The sequence below is a fragment of the Periplaneta americana genome, chromosome 9 (genome assembly GCF_040183065.1).
Source record: "Periplaneta americana isolate PAMFEO1 chromosome 9, P.americana_PAMFEO1_priV1, whole genome shotgun sequence".
In the NCBI taxonomy this organism is placed as follows: domain Eukaryota; kingdom Metazoa; phylum Arthropoda; class Insecta; order Blattodea; family Blattidae; genus Periplaneta; species Periplaneta americana.
The window spans coordinates 111,088,932-111,103,531 of NC_091125.1; the positions used below are offsets into that span (position 1 = coordinate 111,088,932).

At 36.6% G+C, this 14,600-nt stretch overlaps 1 protein-coding gene across 10 annotated transcripts in view; it reads left to right on the forward strand.

Annotated features, from left to right (window-relative positions):
• The window catches only part of LOC138706386 (nuclear receptor coactivator 2-like), a 613,007-nt gene that overhangs the window by 437,429 nt on the left and 160,978 nt on the right, over positions 1-14,600 (forward strand). For 6 of the 10 annotated variants that reach the window (XM_069835607.1, XM_069835612.1, XM_069835615.1 and 3 more), the window contains exons 1-2: positions 895-1,097; positions 10,233-10,383. The exons of 2 other annotated variants lie outside the window; for them this stretch is intronic. In XM_069835607.1, coding sequence (XP_069691708.1) covers positions 1,055-1,097; positions 10,233-10,383 — 194 coding nt within the window. In that variant the 5' untranslated portion in view covers positions 895-1,054. Of the gene's footprint in view, positions 1-887; positions 1,098-10,232; positions 10,384-14,600 lie in introns of those variants that run through there. 2 more of the 10 variants (XM_069835616.1, XM_069835610.1) reach the window with 2 other exon arrangements.

Here is a 14,600-nt window from a genome sequence, read left to right on the forward strand (position 1 = left end):
ATAAGGGATTGTTAACATGTCGTCGTTGTTCCTGCAATAACTCCTATGTGCAAAATATAAAATATTTCAGCAGGAAGAAAAAAACACATTTATTCATTGTACAGTATGGCAGTTGTACATAGGAGATTGTGAATTCTTAAATTTTCGGAAGAAAGAAATATAATTACATATAGGCCTAGAAGATTTTATTTTGCTGTATCACTATTTAAGTTATTTAATAGAGCAAAATCTGAAAATTGATAAATGTGTCACATAGAAGCTATTGCAGGAACAACGACGATATGAATTATAGTGTATTTCAAATTAACCGATTTTTAATCGGTTATTTGACGATGCTGTATCAAATACTAGGTCAACTAGGTTATACTTAGCGTCGATGGAATTCGTGATAGCGAGAGGATATTTGGCAAGATAAGGTCTAAGATTCGCCATGTGATTAGCTAGCATTCGACTTACAGTTGGGGAAAACTTGAAAAAAAAAAACACACAAGTAATCAGCTCAAGTGGGAATCGAGTAAAATTAGAAAAGCAGGATAGAGCAATTTTAATATTAGCCAATAATAAATTACGTTATTTAATCGTTTATTTGCATAGCTTTAATTTGTCGATAATATTTTTACGTATTATCTCTGTGTGGCTGTCGAGCTGCTAGACTATGGAATTGTTGTTGGTTGGCCAAGCACCGTGAAAAATAACAGGGATAGTTTATCTGTCCTAACGTGACAAACACTTGCTTACATTGATAGCTGGGTCTAGGCTATGATGACGCGTCCGGCAGGAACGTGAAATCCACCACTGGCTGCATTGCGTGGTCCTCGCTTGGATCGGTAGCTTGTACGCAGGCGCAGTGCAGCTACTCATGGCCTACTGACCTGGATCGTGAGGCCTTCCTTCCATCGCTCGCTGTAGTCGCGTACAAGTGCGAGGAGCGTGATGAAGCTGTGAGTTTTATTCCTGCTCGACTCGTATTGTTCAAGTGCAGAAATGGAGTGTCTTAATAGATTGATGATGGACCATTCAGTGTTTGGTGCAGTTGGTGGTAGTGGTGTTGGTGATGGTGATCCGACGTCTTCGTTTCTTCAACATTGCGATGCCCGGTAAGGTGTCTCTAGTTCCGGTCCGGGGCGGTAGAGTGGGTCAGGTGTTTTGAGTAGCTGGCTAGCTACCAACAGGGTTGCCACGTGGTTCAAATCCGATGTTTTTCTGAATATGACACGAAGTAAAAGTGATATTCTTATTGTTGTTTGTCACTAAGTATTTAACGCTTTAAATAATGTCTTGGGTTTGCACTGTATTCATTTTGGTGTAGCCTATATGGTTTGTGATTGTAAAAGAAAGTAATCACACAGTAAAAGCTATTGTGTCAATTATCACGATTCTGTGGAAAATTTTCGGGTTATTAATTAGCATGTGCCGACTTTGGTTTTACAGAGGTTATTTTAATCTTCATTGCGCGGATGTGTATTGCAAGGCCCTGACTCAATCTATAAAATTAATCACTCAATATTAGACTACTTGAATGAATAAATGTGATATTTGAAACTGCTGTGTTCTCTGTGGTAAGAGTAGATTTTCTGATATTTAATTAGTTTTTTTTAATCATCGGGGGATGATACATTCCCGTGCGTGTTCGCAGGTGTAATTGCGAATAGTATTCTAGAAGGGAGAAAGAACATGATTGCGGAGTTCATTACTAATTAACAAATTAATATGTTTGTCATTCATCATGGTAGATTTTATGCTCTTCATTTTTTCCGTGTGTAAGCCTACATTGTCTGATGCAATTCTGTGTCAATATAATTAATATAAATATTGAATTTTGGAGACAATAGAACATTCTTATATAAAGAAAGAAATATTGAGGCTATTCTTTATTTTATATTTCAACATAACCGCAGGATTTGTCGGTAAATTGACAAAGAACGCTGCGTAATCAGCAGACTGGCGCTTGTTTCGAGACGAAACTATCAGAAATATGACGAATCAGTAGGATGTGAGAGAAGGAAATGACATCACTACGGGGCAGTAGGTACAGATATATTGGCAGCGCACAGTTCTTTATAATTATGTCGTAATTTCAAGGGACGATAGAGATGGCTTTTATCCAAGGTTCTGCAAATTGCTGTGTTTTACCTTGGTTAATCATATTATGACAGTACGCTAAACATGGCCTAGCCCGTAGTATGTTAGACTGCTGTCGCATTTTCACAAGGGCACACACTTCAGAGTTCTATAGCAGCTTGAAATGGCAAGTAAGCTACATTGTAGCACCCACGCGATAAGATTCCTTATCAAACAGATGGAGAGCGAAGCAATCACACTTGTTCATATTTGAACAGATCGGCAGTTGAATATCATCAATTAATGATGTGCAGTAGCTTCGACATTTCAAGTGCCGGGATCGAGTCTCTTTTATTAAAGTATGAATGCACGAACTCTTGAATTTTAATTTTTAAATATTCGGAATTAAACACTTTCGCGTCTAGTAATACTGTAGTTAGATTTTCTGCTCAAAACTTTTCAAAAGTAAACGCAATTCTGTCATTGCTTGGATTACAAAATTCAAATTTCATAAAACGCCTTTGTGAGTTTCATTCTCTAACAATTGAGTGAGTGCACTTCGAGAGACATTTTGCTTTTTCCTTGTTGCATTAGTATTATATTTTCGGTAGGAGAGGATAGTTTCGAGGCGGTATTTTATAATTAAAATGTTTTTTATTTTTGGTAGTTTTTTCTAATTCTCTTCCAGTCACATTCTTAGCGATATGGATATAAATAGTGGAGGAAAACTATAAATAAGAGAAGTCTGTAATTTCTATTTGGAAAAACAAGATATCACAAAAATGTGACAAGTTTACATTCGAAATTAAATTGTTTTGTGGCGATGGGAATGTGATTTTAGTTAGAATAGTTATTGTTTCATTTAAGCTTCACAATCTTCTTTGTTGCTGTTAATATACCAGTAAATTTGCCATTCTGTAAGTTAAACTTATCTGAAACTACATAGGCTAAATATTAACATCACATGGGTGTGTTACATTACGTCAGGTGATCGGGCTTCCACAAGGAAAACAAATCATGTGAAGTCCCGTGCAGGACCGAGTTTCCAGCCCCGTAAGAGTGTTTCTCTTTATAATATCTGAATCAGTAGTAAAGACCCATTCACAACGAAAATTAAACATAAACGTAACATGAACATAAAAATTTGCAGTCAGGTTACCGAATGGGATCATTCATGATGATTCACGTAAACACTATTATTAACATTACCGTTAGACGTTAACTTGAAAGTTTGCAAACTCCAAACTTTCATGTTTATGCTTACGTGATTTGTAAATATAATACAGTCGGAGAGCGTATTTTGATTGTGTAATGAGCTACTTTTCGATCTATTGGCCATGATGATAGCTAGACGCGCCCAATATGGAATCCTTTGACGAGAAATGTATTATTTTGTATCAAGAAAACCCATGTATATACGACAAGAAACATAAAACAGAACTATAATAATTCAAGCTGTGTGCTGCTGATCAAGTTGTGGTTGTAGATAGTACAATCGAAATATCTCGTCCTGTAAACAAACTACCTGAGCAGAGTTGTGTTGTCTACTCTTCATTACTCATATGGTTACAATTAAGTGATATATAGCCTCGTAAGATACACAAATACTCGACCTGCGACCCGTGTTATAATTAAACTAATGTATACAATAAATGAAGGGTTCAGAGCCATAGTGGGCCAAGCGCCATTTATTAAAAACGGAGAAAGCAAGGGTTGAAGTTAAGTGAATACCATAGTTTATGAAGATTGACATATAATTTAGTTTTAATGTGTGTACTTTATATTACTTGCTATATATTTCCATTGAATTATGGTAATAACTTCATTTTAAACCTTGTTTTCTACGGTTTTAGTAAATGGCGCTTGGCCTACTATTGTTCTGAACCTTTCAAATAGTCTATAGACTACTGGATTAGTAAGCGACTTTTTTATAAGCTGACTAGATATTATTCTTTCCGACATTGAAACATCGGTTGTGGTAAAGGACATCTTTAATCAGCGTGTTAGTCATTGTCCTAAGTAGAGATCGGCAGAATTTGAAATTTATTTGAGCAAAATATGGAAATTTGAAATAAATACTTCAGTGCTAAAATATCTTCGTTTCGAAACCATTTGGAGCAAGTTAGCATCATTATTTAAAAAAATAAGTCTTTAGAGATTAAATGTGCATAAATAAACAGTTTTTCAGCATCATGAAATCCTTACCTGAACACAAGAAGTAGAACTTAGTTTTTTTTTTTTTACAATGAAGAGAAAAAAAAACAGTTCTTACATTGGATAGAATCAGCAATGGTTACAATACAACACAAGAAACTTTTCTATATTTTCTGGCAGTTAATATTGTTTTGAAAAACTAGTAAATATACAAACAAGAGGAGAAATTAAGTAGACAACGAAATTGATGGTGAAACTCGTTTAAAACATTAATTTACACTTACATAAGTAGACAAAGAAACACAAAAAATCCTTTCACTGGATTCTAAAGAATGAGCAAAGATGCAACAGGTAACACTTATTTTGTTTTGGCATCTCGAATAAATGATTGACATTACGAGATCGACGAGATCGATGACTCTAAACGGGAATTTTGAGATTTCACTTCCTTTGCATATCCCGCAATGTTGGTAAAATAGATGACTGGAGTTTTCAAGAAGTTTTCTCTGTCGTCTCTTTATAATATCAGCAGAGTCTGGTTCAGTTGTAGTTACAGAAGTATTAACGGCAGAAGGAAAATTGTGCAAAATATAACGTTTTTTTAAAATTAAATATGAACATTTTATCAAATTATATGACGTTAAAATTTTTTGTAGTGAATTGAATTCTACACATCGTGAATCGTGAAAATTCTTGTTCTCATACCACTAGCAAAAATGGTTTAGTTAAAATATGAAATTTAGTGTTTTGCCTTTCTCGTCATGAAGTAAGTATGTAACAGTAAACATCGGTATAGGCTATCTTATATCGATTGGTATCGCAATATCCTATGTTATATCTGCGACATGCCGACTCCTCATCACGCGAGTCCTGTCGTGAGTTCCTCTGGGTTTATGCCCTGAAAATGTTCACATACGGATGCGATCAAACCCCACGCGAACTTTGGGGACGAAAAGAGATAGTGAAATGCGATTCGATCTCTCGGTATAAGGAAGATGTACATTACGGCGCACTCAGGAGTTGTTTATAAACTAGCATAAAAGGAGCGATAAAATAGACGGACTTCCCAGTAGGGCACAAATGCATCTCGTAAATGTGTTTCTGGACGCTTCGTTGCTATTTTCGCGTGTGCAGATGCTCCCATCACCTTTCTCTAGAATTGTGTCGAGTTTTATTTTGGGTCTATTTGAAATGGAATTTCCTACTTGTGTAACAGGCTCCTTCCCATTTGTTGGATACGAAGAAGGATTGAGAAAAGATTCATGCAAATGACAGTTTTATTTAATTTAATTTCTATCAGAAGATTCAGTGCCTTTCTCCATTGCTGCCAGTCTTTGATTAGTTTGCCATGCACGTAGGCTCTTACGTCTGTCTGTTTTGTCTATGTATAGCATTCAGTTTTGGCGTATTCTTGGAAAAGTAGATTTTCGAGTACATGGGGCTGTTACGAATTCCCTATTTCGTAATGTAGATTTAGATTGCAGATATTTCATACATTAGGCCAAAGTGAAATTTGTTGTTGAAATAAATGTATATTAAATACGTGCAATTTCCTTTACTACAATCCAATGAGCCACCAGCGTAACTCAGAAGGTAGGCGCGTTTTCCTACTAGTCTGGAGCTACGCTTTGGGATGGGTTCGATTTCCGCTTAGGTCGATTACCTGGTTGGGTTCTCTAGTTTTCTTCAACTGTAACGCGAATGTCAGGTAATTTCGTGGCTAATACTCGCCCTTATCACCATCTTCTATCACCAATTCCATCTACACTAAATAAGCCACTAGTTGATACGTCGTCGTTAAATAACCAATTCAGTAAATAGTCCAGTGATTTACCTTGCTCACAGTTTATACCAAATCGAGAGAATTAAAATTTTAATAGTGATAAAAACCTGTACGTTATCTTCCTTCAGAGAGGAAGGCAGTGGGTCCTGAATCGTAAACTTAAGGCATGCAAAAGATTCTTGACCTTGAGTGAGTGTTCTCCAAGCAAAATTTCTAGGCCGTTTCCGTTCAGATAAAATTCAAGTCACATTTGTATCATGCTACCAGTACTAAATTATGTTTGTAGTTTAAAACATAGTTAAATAATTACATTTTATTGCTTGTTACATATTTTGTTGTAGTGTATTTATGAATGTGAGGAATTGTATGTTCTGATTGAAGAAGTAGAAACTGCGAACTACGGGGGTTAGCTTGTTAGAAAATTGTGAAACATTGGAAATGTTGGCTGTAACATTGTAGGTTTTTGTAGGCCTGTTTCAACGTAACCAATGTCAGAACGAACTCGATTCTCAAGCGTGTTGGTACATGTTATAAGGATGTGAATCATCGCACAGGAATTATTAGATGGATTTTTTCCTTCCGTAGATGTTAATCATATATATTCTGAACATTTCATTGTCCTTCGCAACATAAAAATCAGTTTTCCTCAATTTGTTACAACATAACGTGTTATAATTTTGAGTAATAGTAAATTTCTCATTGCACACTTACACCTTCACTATTGGCTAAAGTGCCAACTTTCCATGCCGGAGAGTCGGAGACCCGGTTTGAAATCTTCACGAGTCCATGTGCATTTAATAGTTGGCCTAAGCATAGACTGTATTGGAACAAATGTCATGTGGGTGCACTCGTTTTTCGTGCCATGATTCCATAAATTTTGAACCCTTAGTACATTATCTTCGCCTGGTAAAGAGGTGTTCCGTCTTCTGGTCGGTCTCCTGCGCTTGGTAGGTAGAGGTTTCTTCTTATCTTGCCATCCACTTTCATTTGCGCTGATAACAGATTGAGAGAAACAAAAGAAATACATCAATAATATGGAAATAAATTACTGTTAAAAATTCGGAAGGTGCCCTCAGAATTTATACATCATACTATAAATCGAGCATTCTCGTATCCATTAAATCATGCGCAGGTACTGTAAGTCAGATAAAGTGGAAATGATTCTTTGACTAATAATTTTTTTCATATTTCGCCATATAAAATTAAGAATCCTCTTTTAATATTGAGTCAGGCATTGACACTATTTATAAATAATTATTCTGTAAATCATCGGTTCCTTAACGTGTGGCCCAAACTGCTTTCGAGAACAAAGTGTTGATTATGAGGCGCTAAATTGAACAAAAAGTTTACTACTTCATGGGAGTCCACCTGTATGTAAGCAACAATTTCACACGACTGTCCACAAGTAGCATATGTACAGGGGCTCTTGTTTACTGCACATGCGCAGTGTGTTGTAAGCGAAACATAACAGTAAGGGAGCTCCAAATATTATTTCCGCATCTGTATAAGAAGATGCTTGAATTTACGATACTATCTAAGGAAGGCACCGTAAGGGAATGGGGAGGATAAGATCTTGTCATAAGTAAGTTTGGATGTCGCGTTTCTTTCCAGAGGTATCGAACTATGTTTTTTTTTCAGTTCCATGTTTCTTCCATTCACTTAGAGAATCTCTTGTACACTTTTGTAGACACTGGTGACGCTGCCACTCTGGACTGTATTACATTTTTAAAAAGTCGTTTTATACTATTGGTGTCACAGTTTCGTTTCGAATTTGACACCTGGTTTTACCACTCAGCTTTGATTTCAACATATATTAACACTAGGAATAAAATAAGTTGTTGTTTAGTCAACTGTACGAAGACGGGTCTGAACCTCACAAGTGATTCCAACAAGACACCACTTATGAGGCAACTAGTCCATGAGATAATGGGGTAGGGTGACCAGTCCCTTTTCCCTTCCATTGCATATATCGCCGATTAGCTACATGTACACTAATCAGACTTCAGATGCATACAAACAATTGTTCTTCCTCTGACATATATCGTGAAGTGAGATGTACTGCGTGATAATAGATGTACAGTACATATCGGCCAGAACCTCAATCAGAGGGATATAAAATAAGTATGGTTATTTAATAATTGATGTACTAATAACTGATTAATAATAACACCAAAAACAAAACTACAACTGCAGCTTGTAGGGACAAAATAAAACTTTGTCTTCTTTTCTTATCTGCCGACACTTGTCCTGGAGGCAGCTGCACGTGACACTCATTGTCAGTACTCAGCTGAACTGAAAGAGGGGAGAAAGAGATCGTTTGCAATCATGGCTGCTACAGGTTTCACTGACCGGTGTAGGACTTAGAAGATTCCTGTCTTAAGGGTATCGATGATAGTGAAGATGAAGAAGGGATGTAAACTAAAATATACAGGGTAGAAGTAGCCTTGCAGATTTCCAGAGCGACATGTTATATGTAACAAAAAAACTATAATAATATATTTGTGGAAGGATCATAGTTTCTTTTTCTCTTTTTGGGTAACTGTTGCGAGTAGGATCGTGATTTTTGTCCATTTCGATAGGAAATCTAAAAGAATAATTATCCCTCTGGTGTATTTCACTGGCGTGAACTGTTTTCGTGTAAATTTAATTTTAAAAACCTCTGAATTCAAACCATTGCACGAAACGAAAGAGTGGCAACGTCTCGACAGAATGCAGGTTACGTACGGAGGCTCACCGAGTTCGTTGACATCTTAATCTGTATCACGAATAGAGTGTATTACCGACGATGTTGCCGGACTGCTCAAACTTCAAACTTAATTTTCTAATTAACCGTGCATTTAATCACAAAACGTAATATAGGTTTTATATATTGATTTACGTGCACCCTATCGTCCCTTTCACTCCCACCCAATATATACATATTGGAACACAATTTTTATCAATCACATAGAACGCAATTCCTCAGAATTTGAGTCCGAAGTTTGAGAGTGGATGAACTGCACATTTAGTCAGATATGTAACTACCGATATTTTGAAATTCATCTTCACGTATGTGCTGCTGGGTTTGTAGACGTTTGAGTTAAGTAAATTGAAGCTCATGCTTTACAGCTTACTGCTGATGACGGCAAGCGTCTCGTAAATTCATCTTCACCCAGCCCGCATCATCATAAGACTCTTCGCGTTGTTGCTTTCATTGAAGATTTGTGGCATAGTTTTATTGTTCACAAGTGAAGTATCGGAACTGTGTGCGGAAAGATGAACTTTTTGAAGATCAGCTCTGTAATAATGTCAAAAGACTGAAATGTTCTTGATTTGCCTCTCCAAATGTTTTATTTTCGAGTATTTTTGCCCTCTATTATTTTGCTCTTTCTTCATGTGCTGCTTTATTTAATTTACTTTCACATTTACTGCCCTTTTTCTGTTAACGTGTTTTCCTTCTGTTGCCTCCATTGCCTTTCTCTTTCATTCTCTCTTTCGGAAAGAAAGAGATGTGGGTATTATTACCCTGTTTTCAAGACAAAATGACTTTCATGTCGTGTTGTATGATGTTGAGCTTGCGCAAACGGTGTAGCGCCTGGTCGGCGGACGAGAGGGCGTGGACTCTATCCCGGGCGGAGGCAAGTGACAGTTCGCAACAACTTCCAGAGCGGCTTCAGAACCTTCAGTTCTTATTACTTCAAATAAATTAAACTCTACTGTATTTTGTTGCTTCTTTTTCTATTTTACTTACCCTTCTTTGTCGCTTTCTTTTTTCATATATTCCCTTGTTTAAAGTGTATTAAAATAATAATACAAATTTCTGAATACTTTTATTTTGCCTTTGTTTATAAAGCATCATATTATAACATTTATGCAGGGAAACTGCTATGTATGTGTGTCTTTCCCTCACTTTTAAAAGTGTGTAATCTCGTAAACACGACTAATTTATGTTTATGAATTTTGAACGTAACGATGACGCCCTCATAGGGAGCCTCTCAAGTTAGCAATTGGTATTGCTTTACTGCAGTCTTAGCAGATTTCGATAGAACAATATCCAGTTTAACATCAGTTCCAGAAAATGTAGGAGATAAAGTGAACTAGAAAACAGCAAATGTTCTTTCCAAAAACCCTGGCTATTATCAACTTAAAGAAATTCAAGATATTCTCGAAAGAAAAACACCCCAAAAACCAACAAAATTTTCTATAGAACAACTCACAGCTTTTGTACAAGCCCCTCTTACTTTTGGTGATGTAGAACGAAGTTTTTTGCGCTACAAAGCTATGCTGAGAGACAACAGGCGAAGAATGACAACAGAAAACATACGTCACTGCTTAGTTGTGAATGGTAACAGCATAAATGGAGCATTCAGCAATGAGGCAAGAACTTCAAAATCCATAGACCAAACGTAAGTTGCCTATACCTTATTGTGTTAAAATAATCTCAGACTGATAATGCATATTTTGTAGCATATTTATCTATTTTTACGGCATAAATGCATAGGCCTACATATTGTTCACGTTTTTAGAGCATGAACTTCCCTTCCCTAGTGAAGATAGGACAGGATTTTGGCGAGGATGAGTTTGAGGACCTATCATGATATTCGCCTTATAGTTGGAGAAAATGCAACTGGATAACCTGTCGAAGTGGATTCGAACTCACTCTCTAGGAGTACGAGTCTCGCTACCCCTAGACCACGCTGATGGCCGACAGGTGTTTAGATTACCACATAGCCTATGTATGAACCAAGAATGCTACTCCAGTTATTCCCATGGCAACCATTTCATATTGACGGATCACATGTCGGGATAAAAGCTGCAGTTGAGAGACACGCTGTGAGGGAGGCATCAGGCTGCAGCCGTCGCTGTGTTTATTAAAGTTCTGTGAGCAATGTGTGCTTTGTTCCCTAATATTTAGGCTAACAGATTCAGTAGCAAGGAGTGTAACGGGACTCTGAATGAAGGGGAAGACGCCGGCACGCCGCCGCACGGTGCAATATGGTGATTTATGTGGAGGTACGACTGGGTGATAATGAAATGGACCGGTGTGAGTAAATGATTCGTTTTGAATACCTGCCAGACGGGTTGGGTGTTGTAGCTTGATTATGTATTGTTACGTAATTTGTATGCGTGCGTTATCTCTCTTTCTAGCATACAAGGACTTGGAACATTTTATTCTCATGCATATACTGCTGTATATGCCTATAATTTCTCATTTTATTATAAATTTAGCCTAGTAGGGTTAATTTAGTTGCTTCTTGTTAGTATAGCTGTTGTACGCATTCATATTCTCATGTCATTATTTTTCGCTCTAAAATTAACTTAATCTTCCGCATTGCATGCCATCAAGTTTCAATCTTTACTTTTTGTTGAAGAAAACTACTATCACAGTCTAGTATATACAGTCACGAAGCTCAATATGTAGAAAATATGCATCCATAGATGCTAACCACTAGGATCGCTAATATCGCCTCATTACAGACAATGCGAAATAGTACCGGCACAGTCTATTGTTCCTAGCACCCTCACAACTCAAACTTCGTGACTGTATATACTAGACTGTGCTACTGTGGTTCTCAAACCTACTTTGGACGATAGACCATTATAGGTAGTGCTAGCATTTCGTCACTTTTCGAGATTTATTCGTGAGACTGCTTTCTGAAAATACTGAACCGGAAGCTACAGGTTATCGCCCACAAACGAGACTCTGTTGCCACATAGTGGCTCCAAGATTCAAAAGTTTGTTCACAGTGCATTTAGTATAGCTAATTTAACAGGAATAACTGTAAGAGTTTAGCGGCACACAAACAGATAGCTGGCCCACAAATCAACGTTTAACTTTGTGGTCTGGCAGAATAAGATTTGCTCCATTGCCTTCGAGAACATGTTGCCTATTTATTTCTAGCAGATGACATTTCGCGCGAAAAGTCCGAAGTTCTCAATGTGTCAACACTGCATTCGTTTACCCCTCTGGTTCACAATCTGAACAAACATATTACTTAGCAGTAACCTCCAATGGTTATGCAAATAATAATAATAATAATAATAATAATAATAATAATAATAATATAACTTGCCGTTTTTATTTCTCGTAATAATTAAGCTACGATACAACTTTAGCGATTTTAATGCTAAAATTGAAATTATGGGATAACTGACGTATAAACAGCCACGAAATGTAGAAGATATACATTTTAGATTGAAAGCAGATTTTTACGCTGTAATTGTTGCACATTTAATGTACAGTGCTGATTAAGGGGACTTCCTTGTTATCGCATGCAAAATAACGGTAAAATAGCCTATCTTCAAGTATAGGTATAATACTATTTATCAAAACTCTTTCTTTTTTTTTTAGTGGTGTGAGTATACACTTTAAGCTTTAAAATACAAAAAATAATGGTTACTCTAGAATAAATCTTTCACCTTAAAATAATTGTTGAACTTAAACATATTTTTTTTTTATAAATTCACTACATACCTGTGATTAGGTACTCTCTATTCACTTATTATAGCACACATTGAATTAAAATTTTAGCCACTTACATTTTTGACGGTGATGATTGATGTAAGCCCTATGTCCATAATATTGCAGATACTCATATATTATGAATTTTGGTAGATGTGTTTTAGTATCTATTAGCAGCAAGTGGCTAAAATTTTAAATCAATGCGTACTATAATAAGTGAATAGAGTGTGCCTTAATACAGGCATGTAGTAAATTTATATAAAAAAAAAATTATACATCTTGATTACACAACTTTTAACACTGTATCACTTCGGAATATGTATGATGAGAACTTTCTTGTGTTAAATATTATTAACGTACCTTGTTAACATGTTTCGACCTATTTTCGGTCATCTTCGGAACTGGTCGTTGTTGGTCTTGTCTCCTCTTGTTTCCTGTGTGGGTGTGTTCGAAGTGTAAAGTCAAAGAGTGTATGTGTTTTGAAATTGAGTTGTGTGTTGAGAATATCGTTGGGGTGTGTTTTCGTGTGTCTGTATATTTCATATTGTTCTAGTGTGTTGAGTTTCTGGCTTTTTGGTTGGATGTGCAGTATTTTCATGTATGTGCTGATGTCTCTGTAGGTGTGGTTGGCATTTGTGATGTGTTCTGCATATGTGGAGGTGTTTTGTAATTTTATTATGGCTGTGATGTGTTCTTTGTAACGTGTTTGAAATGATCTGCCTGTCTGTCCTATGTAGAAGTTGTTGCAGGTGTTACATTTGAGTTTGTATACGCCTATGTGGTTGTATTTGTTAACATGTTAACAAGGTACGTTAATAATATTTAACACAAGAAAGTTCTCATCATACATATTAAAAAAATGTTTCAATTAAAAAATATATATTTGAAGGTGAAAGATTTACTCTAGAGTACCATTCTTTTTATATTTAAAACGTAATGTGTATACACACATAACTAAAAAAAAATGAAACAACTCTGATAAATAGTATTATATTTATGACTACTTGACAGACTATTTTTACCATTATTTTACATGAGATAACAAGGGACTGTCCTTAATGAGAAGAAGCCGAGCACTTGGTGCGGTAAATAAGCACTCTCTCTTTTATACCTTGTGATTCACAGTTGAAACAGTGATTCTAATAAAAAGAAAGAGCTACAAATGTGATTAATAATTCCTTGTCATCATCCTGGCAAACATTGAACCTAGTGATCTAGATTCATACCATCGCTTCAAGGGACGTCCCTGTGAGCATTTACCAGCTAGTCGGTAATGTAGCATTTGTTTAGGTCATCTACGATATTCCATCCTGTCAATGTGATCTTTCCTAAATGTCTCAGCTTTTGGCACAGTTTTGTTAAATAATCGAATAAAATGTGTAGAAAAACAAGTAATGGCATTTTGTATCTCGGTTTTAAGCTCCTAAAATTGTATAACATATGAAAAAACAGCTAAATGGTGCCATGCGGTCTAGGTTTGTCGTTTTGTATGTAGTACCCCTTCTTCCTCGCCATGTTGTGTGTCAGATTGGCTGGGGGTCAAGAGTGTTGTGGTTGGACCGAATGTCTTTCCTACAGACGTGCAGGAAACCTACTTTCAGTCTCAAAATAAACTACAGTGGAATCAAGCCGGTCGTGTACACGTGGTTAGTTCTGCTGTAATGCACAACTCGGAGCAGATTCCATCTGTTTTGCTTCGAACAAGGAAAGGAACAGTGCAAAGGTCTCGCTAGTGTCCGTTGTGCAGTGATGCCGTTGCTGACGTGTGGAATTTTCAAGTTGGAACGTGCTTCATCGTTCAGAACATGGCGTTGCTTTATGAATGGATAATTGTGTATGCCAACGGTCCACAGCGAGTGTGCCACGTCGCTTTCATGTGTCTCAATGAGTTTGCAGGTGTGCACTGTGCAGTGATATCAGTCGCTATCCATCTTGTTAATCTGTGCTAATAAATTAACTTCTTGGGAACGAGCTGGTCTCATTTGTCACTCACATGTTGCAGGCAGTAGAAAATATTCGTTCACTCTCTTGTAGATAATTCTTTATAGCTATTCGTAATCGGAGCTTTCCAAAGTAAGAGGTAAACTTTACTTGCTCATATTTTCTTCATTTTCTACACAACCTTAAACATTCTGATCCTGGCTTGTTATACAAGAAATG